We start from the raw sequence: 9692 nt of genomic DNA, 5'->3' as shown, positions 1-9692 counted from the left end.
CTAACGTTTTATTTGTTTTAATTATTTTAATGTCGGATACATATAAATAAACAGCTATTAGCTGTTACTGTCTTCTTTTAACAATTTTAGAGCAAGAAATTCATGAAAAGAAGTTAAATTCCAAGTCAAATCCTCGGTGCACTTCTCTTGGCTATTTGCCAAAAATGAATATTTCGTTTGCTTAGGAAATATAATATTAATTAATCTTTCTAAATCTAAACTAGCAACATGACATTGTCAAGGACACAACATCGTAAAGATGAATGTGGTCGGGTTCTGGTCAGCAGGGTGTTAAAGCTGTGCTTCTGGCGGTTGGTGGGAAAAACGATTTAAAATCATTTTTACTTCTAGTTTGGAAGCACAAACTGAGAGTCGAGGACGGGACGAACTTGCGAATCTGAAACTGTAGATTACGAAATTCTTTAAACACAACACGACACTCCCCTCGTTGGTTCTCCGGCGCGACCGTTTGGTTCCTTACGCGCTCGTACACGCGCCAGCTCGTACACGTGAATGCGCACACTCCCGTCATCTGAATGGTAGAAACATTAAATTTTAAAGTAAAGAAGTAAGTCTCTCTCTCTCTCTCTCTCTCTCTGGTGGAGTCAGGACGTGGTACCCATGCTGGACTTACAGGTCCAGTTGGAACCGTAGCTTCCCTTCCCTTCACTTAAGGGTTCTACTGGGGATCAGGAACAATGATGGTACCGGACCATTAAGGACTTTGTATGTTATTTGAGTGTAACAGGAAGTCAGTGAAGAGAAGGTGAAACAGTAGGCTGGTGTCTGAGTCGGACCTGCAATCGGAGTGGACATCCAGATAAAAGTGGATTACAGGGGTCCATTCTGGATGGTTTAAATTCACAAATCAGTTTTTCAGCATCACTTTGGAACCAGATTCTTCTGATGGCCAAAACAATATTTTCACATCATCCTCCCTATAACATATTCACCACCCTGGACTGGAAAGGAATGGATGGATGGATGGATGATGGATGGATGGGTGGATGGATGATGGATGGATGGGTGGGTGGATGGATGGATGATGGATGTATGGATGATGGATGGGTGGGTGGGTGGATGGATGGGTGGATGGATGATGGATGGATGGGTGGGTGGATGGATGGGTGGATGGATGGTGGATGGATGGGTGGATGATGGATGGATGGATGGATGATGGATGGATGGATGGGTGGGTGGATGGATGGGTGGATGGATGATGGATGGATGGGTGGGTGGGTGGGTGGTTGAACAGGATCTAAAATTGAAGCCATAAAGAAATACGAGTAAATCCAGCAAAGACCTGAACCAGGATCTGAGATGCAGCTGGACCTTCAGCTGATCTATCTACTGTTGGCCGAAGCCTCATCAGAAGTCGTCTCCATGGAAACGGGGCTGACAGGAAGCCGGAAGGGAAATGGAAAAAAGGCTGAGGTAGGTCAGATGTCAAGACATGGACTGGAGATCAGTGGAAACAGGTCTGACGGAGGGATGGATCCCCCCCCAGAACCCAGACCTAAATGGGTCTGACGGAGGGATGGATCCCCCCCCAGAACCCGAACGGGTCTGATGGAGGGATTGATTGGTGGAAAGTCTGACAGGAAGTGGCTTCATCATCATGTCCAGGTCTAAATAGAGGTCTCTTAGCAACATAGTAGTGATGGTGATGTTTTTATGGTGAAATGTGGTAAATAATGCTGTTATCATGGATCATTGTGGATTTACCAGATAGAGTCTCTGAATAAAACTACATTTAGTGGCTGGATTGTAAACCTCCTGGACGGGATAGAAATGCTGGAAAACTTCTGTAGATCATCTAAAGGGTTAAATATCCATCACATTTACCCCACAGAGCTACACACCACCGCTCCTGGTGGAGGAGGTGGAGCTCGGGGAGACCTGATGGAGGTTTAGGAGTTAATCACGTCTCCGGGGAGTTATTTATATTCAATAATATGATAAATGAATTATGGGCAGAAAATGGCATCATTCTGTTTCTGACAGCTCCAGCCTCCTGCTGACAGAGATAGAAACTAATTTGTCCAACAGGGGGCGGAGCCTATCCCCGTAGCCAACCAGGACAGAGTCCACCTGGACAGGTGTCTTACTCATGAACTAGGTCACTGATACTCACTTTGGTCCTACGAGGGCCGCAATCCAGCAGGTTTTCCATGTATCCCTGCACCAACACACCTGAGTCAAACTAGGTGGCTCTAACAGCCAATCAGGTTCTACACAATGACTCATTAATTTGACTCAGGTGTGTTGGTGCAGGGATACATGGAAAACCTGCTGGATTGCGGGCCTCGTAGGACCGAAGTGAGTATCAGTGAACTAGGTAAATTATAAGCCAGAATGAGAAACTAGTGAGTAAATAAGGAGTGTGGGCGGTGTGAATGAAAACAGAGTAAAAACAAACCCATTGCTTCTTTATTAGTCATTGTACAGTAGTCACTCATGTAGCTGCCTTGAGTTGGTCTTTTATCTTCTCACCGTTTGTTCCAGCGTCTTCCTCAGCTCTCCACCAACACCACGGAAGAGTCATGGACAAAGTAAAAAAACCAAGCAAACACAAAGAAAACAAGGAGAACTGCCCGTCACAACAAAAACTACTTTTGGCAAAAAAAGTGAGGAAGAGGGGGATGAAGAGGCTGATCCAGTGCATCTTTAAACATCGACAAAGGTTTTTACTAAGATCAGAGCAGGGGAGATATGTCTGGCCTTCTGATTGGATAAGAGCTTTCAGGGATTATCGTCCAATCAGGTTTGATCTGCTCACATGTTGCAAAGCGTCGCCCAACATTAAAAAGTAAACAAAACGAATATAAAACATATAAAAATCAGCCAGCGGTCCATCTGCTGCGTTTATGGCACAACGAGGCGCGGAAATCAAACGTCCACCGCAGTATCGGTCACACCTCCACCGACACGCCGTTCCCACGCTTCTCTGGAATAAAAACCACGTCTGACCCCCCCTCAGTGCAGTTCACACACATCAAGAAATACAGATCGCCCACAGCCTGAGTAGACCCTAAACGCACCACGCCAGGGCCCCGAGGAGCCACAGGGGCCATTTCAGCCAAGAAAACCTCCGAACCCAGACCTGCCGACACCTGCTGGACTTCCAGACTGAAACCGGACCGACCTTCCGGAACCATCCGGATCAACTCTGGAGCCAAAGTTTCTAGGAGGAATTCCAGAAACATTCCAGGAAACATTCCATGAACACTTCAGGAAGTATTCCAGAAAGATTCCAGGAGAAATTCCAGAAACATTCCAGGACAATGTCCCGGTGAGATTTAAAGAACTATCCCAAAAATATTCCAGGATGTATTTCATAAACATTTCAGAAACAATCCTTGAAAAACTCTCGGGAACATTCCCGGAACAATTCCAGGAAACATCCAGTCAGTCGGATCAGCGCAGAGGAAAATTGTGAGCTCAGATGTGACAGTGAACGCAGCGCTGCGTTCACTGTCACATCATCTGCAGTGACTTTTCCTGGATTTCTTGAATCTGTCCGAGACCGTGGCGACGATTCCCGCCTGCAGCAGCGTTCCAAACTGACTGTTCTGGGATCAGTCCGGAACCAGAACCAGACTGCTGCTGACTGTAAACTCAGGTTCTGATCGGATTCAGTGCCAAACAAAAAAAAGTACAAATCCGAGTCGTGATGAAGGAAATCAGGATTATGGATCAGTGCTCCGACGTTTCCAGGAAGCTGAAGACGGATTCAGGCCTGAACGCAGCAGCAACGATGGGAAGTGACGCTTGGGACAGGGGTGGAACGGCTCGGTCCAGCTCGGTCCAGATCAGCAGCTGCTGCAGCAACAAATAAATTAACTCAACTAAAAACTCCTGAGAAAAACATGATCAATCAGTTTGATCACAGCTGATCAGGACAAAAAAAAAAAAAAAAAAAAAAAAAAATCCAAGATGAACGCCGTCGGCCCCATCACACACACACACACACACACAGAGGAAAACACCAAGTTATTGATTGATCAGCTGAGTCACCGAAGCTAAAGTCATCTCCTGCTCCAACTCTGATCTGGAACCGATCAGCTGATTCACCGATCACATCTGATGATGTCATACTGGGAAGTGGGCGGAGCCAGAGGGATTTTATTTATCAGTAATTAAAACTAAATAATTTCCTTTCAGATCAATCAGAAAAACTGATCAACTGGATCAATGATGACATCACAGGTGTTATTGATCTGGTGTTCAAGCTGCAGCAGACGAATCTGGACGCTTCATGTTCTGCAGCGACAAGGGAGGGGGGCGTTCAGGTCGGGGGGGGCGTTCAGGTCGGGGGGGCGGGGTTACAGGTCATTTACAGTAAACTACAGATATTTACACACACCCAGAATTGTACAGAGAACAAATATGTACATGCTCAGGGTTTCTATGTTTAACTACCAACAATGTTTCCTCCTCTTCCTCCTCCCCCTCCTCCTCTCCAGCGGCAGGGGAAGTGTCTTTCAGCTCCTCCTCTTCCTCGCCCGGCTGTAGTGTAAGGAGGATGGAGGTGGGGCTCGTCTGGACTCAGGTGTCACGTGACCTGCAGGACTTTAGCTGTTCTTCAGCAGCGTTCTGTCATCAGGAGGAGGACAGGAGGAGGAGGAGGCTGGCACGCAGGAGGAAGCTGCAGCGGTGGAGGAAGAGGAGGAGGAGGAGGAGGAGAAGGAGAGCAGCTGTCCGGTCTGGGAGGAGAGGAGGGAGCAGCAGCGGAGGTCAGCCGTCTGGAGGGAGGTGCAGCGTCTCAGTAGAGGGACGCACTGATCCGTCACCTTCACGCAACCTGCAGAGACGGTGAGACATGAGGAGGACGAAGACGAGGATGAGGAGCAGGAGGAGGCTCAGGTGTTTACCTGCCAGGTTGATGTGGGTGAGGCTCTCTCTGAGAGGGGACAGGGGGGAGGTAAGCGTGTGCAAGGTCTGGTCCGTGATGTTGGGACAGTGGCTCAGGTCCAGCCGGGACAGGTGGGGGACGTAGCGCACCAGCAGGCGGGACGATGCGTCAGTCAGGTCCAAACCAGCCAGTCGCAGCTCCGTCACGTTCTGGAAACGCCCCGCCCGCGTCTCACCGTGAGCTAACCAATCAGAGTAGAGGACAGTCAGAACCGGGTCACAACCAAGGAGTCAGACAGAGGACCTGGAGCTCACCTGTCCTGGTGTCAGGTGGGGGCGCCAGCAGCTCCCTCAGGTGGGAGTCTTTCAGGTCCTCCACCCGGCTGAGGTCCAGCAGCTTCAGACAGGGACAGACGGCCTGACAAAGGGCTGAGACAGACGGCCAAGGACAGCCTGAGACATTCAGCTCCAGGAGACCTGGGGGAACAGGTGGGACATACAGGTGAGACCAGAAAGACATCCACTCCATCTAAAATTAGGTTTCAGAACCAAAATGTGCAAAAAACTGCTGGAAACCCAGAGTTCAGATCCTATCTAGACCGAGTCACCAGGTCCATATCTGAACCTGGTCAATGCAACAAAACCTGAGAACCATCTGGACCAAGAGGAGCGGGTGGAACGAGTGGACGGGGTGGAGTGAGTAGACAGAGCGAGGGGATGGACAGAGTGGACAGAATGAGGCGTCGACCGAGTGGAGCGATGGAACTGAGTGGACACAGTGGAGCAAGTGGATGGAGCAAGCAGACAAAGTTGGCGGATGGAGCGAGGGGACGAAGCAAGTGGAAGGAGCGGGCGGATGGAGCGAGTGGACGGAGCGGGCGGATGGAGCGAGGGGATGGAGTGGAGCAGATGGAGTTAACGGATGGAGCGAACAGATGAAACAAAGGGATGGAACGAGGGGATGGAGTGGAGCGGATGGAGCGGGCATATGGAGTGGAGCGGATGGAGCGAGGGCATGGAACGAGAGGATGGAGCGGGCGGATGGAGGGAGCGGATGGAGTGGAGTGGATGGAGCGAGGACATGGAACGAGAGGATGGAGCGGGCGGATGGAGCGAGCGGATGAAGCGGGTGGATGGAGAGAGGGGATGGAGTGGAGTGGATGGAGCGAGGACATGGAACGAGAGGATAGATCGGGCGGATGGAGTGGAGCGGATGGAGCGAGGGGGTGGAGTGGAGCGGATGGAGCGAGGGCATGGAACGAGAGGATGGAGCGGGCGGATGGAGCGAGCGGATGGAGTGGAGTGGATGGAGCGAGGACATGGAACGAGAGGATGGAGCGGGCGGATGGAGCGAGCGGATGAAGCGGGTGGATGGAGAGAGGGGATGGAGTGGAGTGGATGGAGCGAGGACATGGAACGAGAGGATAGATCGGGCGGATGGAGTGGAGCGGATGGAGCGAGGGGGTGGAGTGGAGCGGATGGAGCGAGGGCATGGAACGAGAGGATGGAGCGGGCGGATGGAGCGAGCGGATGGAGTGGAGTGGATGGAGCGAGGACATGGAACGAGAGGATGGAGCGGGCGGATGGAGCGAGCGGATGAAGCGGGTGGATGGAGAGAGGGGATGGAGTGGAGTGGATGGAGCGAGGACATGGAACGAGAGGATAGATCGGGCGGATGGAGTGGAGCGGATGGAGCGAGGGGATGGAGTGGAGCGGATGGAGCGAGGGCATGGAACGAGAGGATGGAGCGGGCGGATGAAGCGGGCGGATGGAGAGAGGGGATGGAGTGGAGTGGATGGAGCGAGGACATGGAACGAGAGGATGGAGCGGGCGGATGGGGCGAGCGGATGAAGCGAGGGGATGAGTGGAGCGGATGGAGCGAGGGCATGGAACGAGAGGATGGAGCGGGCGGATGGAGCGAGGGCATGGAACGAGAGGATGGAGCGGGTGGATGGAGCGAGGGGATGGAGCGAGGACATGGAATGAGAGGATGGAGCGAGCGGATGAAGCGAGGGGATGAGTGGAGCGGATGGAGCGAGGGCATGGAACAAGAGGATGGAGCGAGGGGATGGAGTGGAGCGGATGGAGCGAGGGCATGGAACGAGAGGATGGAGCGAGAGGATGGACTGGAGCGGATGGAGCGAGGACATGGAATGAGAGGATGGAGCGGGCGGATGGAGCGAGGACATGGAATGAGAGGATGGAGCGGGCGGATGGAGCGAGCGGATAGAGAGAGGGGATGGAGTGGAGCGGATGGAGCGAGGGCATGGAACGAGAGGATGGAGCGAGCGGATGGAGCGACCTTGCAGACGGTTGATGAGCCACATCAGCTGCTTCTTGGAGATGTTGGTGAATCCCAGGTTGAGGGAGACCGGCTGACGGCGGATGATCCCACTCAGCATGGGGGGGGTGATGGAGCGCTGGCGGCTCAGGTCGATCTGAGTCCACAACCGCTTATCACAGCACCTGGAGGAGAGGAGATCATCAGGAAACAGCTGATAGTCAGCTGGCCAGTAAGTCACAGTAATCTATTAAAACAATCCATACATCCAAACAGTTTTCGCTTCATGTCCTAGCTCCCCTCCCTCATTTCCTAGTTTCCTCCTTCATGTCCTAATTCCCCCTTCATGTCCTAGCTCCCCTCCTTAATTTCCTTGCTTCCTCCTTCATGTCCTAATTCCCCCTTTATGTCCTAGCTCCCCTCCTTTATTTCCTAGCTTCCTCCTTCATGTCCTAGCTCCCCTCCCTCATTTCCTAGTTTCCTCCTTCATGTCCTAGTTTCCTTCTTCATGCCCTAATTCCCCCTTCATGTCCTAGCTCCCCTCCTTAATTTCCTAGCTTCCTCCTTCATGTCCTAGCTCCCCTCCCTCATTTCCTAGTTTCCTCCTTCATGTCCTAATTTCCCCTTCATGTCCTAGCTCCCCTCCTTAATTTCCTAGCTTCCTCCTTCAAGTCCTAATTTCTCCTTTATGTCCTAGCTCCCCTCCTTAATTTCCTAGCTTCCTCCTTCAAGTCCTAATTTCTCCTTTATGTCCTAGCTCCCCTCCCTCATTTCCTAGTTTCTTCCTCCGTGTCCTAGTTATCACTTCATGTCCTAGCTCCCCTCCTTTATTTCCTAGTTTCCTCGTTCGTGTCCTAGTTTCCTCCTTCATCTCCTAGTTCCCTCTTTCATGCCCCGGCCCCCTTTTTGTTCCCTTCTTTCTTCTTTCCTCCCTGCCTTTGTTCCTTCCTCCTGCCCTGCCTTTCTTCCCTCCTCCCAGCTTTCCTGCCCATCATTTCTCTCCTCCTGGCTCTGCCCACTCCCTGTATCCCAGGTTTCCAGGTGACTGACCATCGGCTCCAGGTGCGACACACCCTCATGCAGACGCAGAGCTCCCTTTGGCTCAGGAAGGTAAAGACTCTCAGCCAGACGTCCCGGGTCACAATGTGGGCGGAGCCACAGTCCAGTGGCAGACAGCTGGGCTCTGGGCAGGTGGGCGGTGGTCTCACCAGGTGTCTCTCCATCTGGACAGGTCGAGGTGGCGATGGCACGGCTGGTGGACTGCGCTTCATCATCTGGGAGCGCGGGGCGAGGCGGGAGGGCTGCGAGCAGGGGGACGCCGCCATGGCCGACATCATGAGTCCGCTGCCTGCCCCCCCTCCCCCGTTGGAGGTGGGAATAGAGGAGGCGGCGTTCTTGGATGTCTGGTTCTTACTACGACTCTTGCTGCTGCGGCTCCCGCTACCTTTAGCCCCGCCCCCTCCAACATGTCTGTGATTCGTCAGAACGCCGCTGGCGTTCTCCTTCTCCCCAGCCTCCCTGCCCCCGGCCCCTCCCCGAGTCCGTCCGTTGCGCGCCTCCTGCCCGTTGCTACGCTGCTTTGCCGTGAAGCAGTCATGCTGTGAGGATGGAGGCATCTGATTCGAGGAGAGGGGTGAGGGCGGGGGTAGAGAGGAGGAGTTTTTCCTGGTCCTGTCCCCAGTGGGCGTGTCCTCCTCCTCCGCATCCATCAAGCCTCCCTTCCGTCCTCGTGAGGATACGTCTCCCCCCCCTCTCCGCCTGGCCTTGTCCCCTGCTCCCCCTGCCTGCTCCTCTTCCTCGTCCTCCCCCCTCCCTGTCTCCCCCTCCGACTCCTCGCTGGCACTAAAGCCCAGCTCGGCCAGACGCCGCTCCCTCTCCCTGCGCCTCCTCTCCCTCTCCGCTCGGCTCCCGCTGCTGTTGCCGTAGCCGACAGGAGGGGGCGGGGCTGGGGAGGAGGATGAGGGCGAGGAGCCTCCCCCCTGCTCCCCCCTGAGGGAGTCGTCGGAGTCGGACTCAGAGTCGGACTCCGAGCTGGAGGAAGAGGAGGAGGAGGAGTCAGCACGGCGTTCCAAGAGACACATCCTCTTAAACTGCTCCAGTTTCTCCCTGTGATGGGAACGCTGGTCGGCACTGGACATTCCCCCCATGCCCCCACCTCCAGCACCTCCTCCTGACTGAGAGGAAGAGGAGGAACCCGAGGAGCCCTGCAGTCCTCCTGCTACTCCTCCAGAGGACGAAGTGGGGCCATTCGACTCCCCCGCCTCTTGTTTGGGTTTCTGAAGAAAAACAAGAAAAAACATTTTCAATGAAAAACAAGAGATGGCGACTTGAGCCCCACCCGTCTGTCCTAATCTGTCTCCGTCCGTCTCGGAATTCTGTCTTAATGTCTCCGTCCATCTTAGAATTCTGTCCTAATCTGTCTCAGGCCTTAAGACTTTCAGCAGAAACTCTGTTTTTATGATTTAAAATCAAGGAAACAAGGATTTTCTAAATCAGAATCTGAGATTTTTTTGTGTTAGAGACCCGACACACGAAGATAAAAACCAGACAGAACACA

At 52.9% G+C, this 9692-nt stretch overlaps 2 protein-coding genes across 3 annotated transcripts in view; one reads left to right on the top strand and one right to left on the bottom strand.

Moving 5' to 3' along the window:
- LOC121651305 overlaps positions 1-9692 on the top strand; it is a 543600-nt gene that overhangs the window by 430477 nt on the left and 103431 nt on the right. The gene's annotated exons all lie outside the window — the stretch shown is intronic.
- Positions 2413-9692, bottom strand: part of zgc:158376 (uncharacterized protein LOC100101643 homolog) — a 31067-nt gene continuing 23787 nt past the window's right edge. Inside the window, exons 7-11 of the mRNA XM_042003420.1 lie at positions 8186-9411; positions 7157-7320; positions 5170-5331; positions 4875-5096; positions 2413-4804 (exon numbers count right to left, since the gene is read on the bottom strand). Coding sequence (XP_041859354.1) covers positions 4575-4804; positions 4875-5096; positions 5170-5331; positions 7157-7320; positions 8186-9411 — 2004 coding nt within the window. The 3' untranslated portion in view covers positions 2413-4574. The remainder of the gene's footprint in view (positions 4805-4874; positions 5097-5169; positions 5332-7156; positions 7321-8185; positions 9412-9692) is intronic.

Source organism: Melanotaenia boesemani, chromosome 2 (genome assembly GCF_017639745.1).
Source record: "Melanotaenia boesemani isolate fMelBoe1 chromosome 2, fMelBoe1.pri, whole genome shotgun sequence".
In the NCBI taxonomy this organism is placed as follows: Eukaryota; Metazoa; Chordata; class Actinopteri; order Atheriniformes; family Melanotaeniidae; genus Melanotaenia; species Melanotaenia boesemani.
Note: the sequence above shows the minus strand (reverse complement) of the source record. Positions and strands in the feature narration are given on the sequence as shown.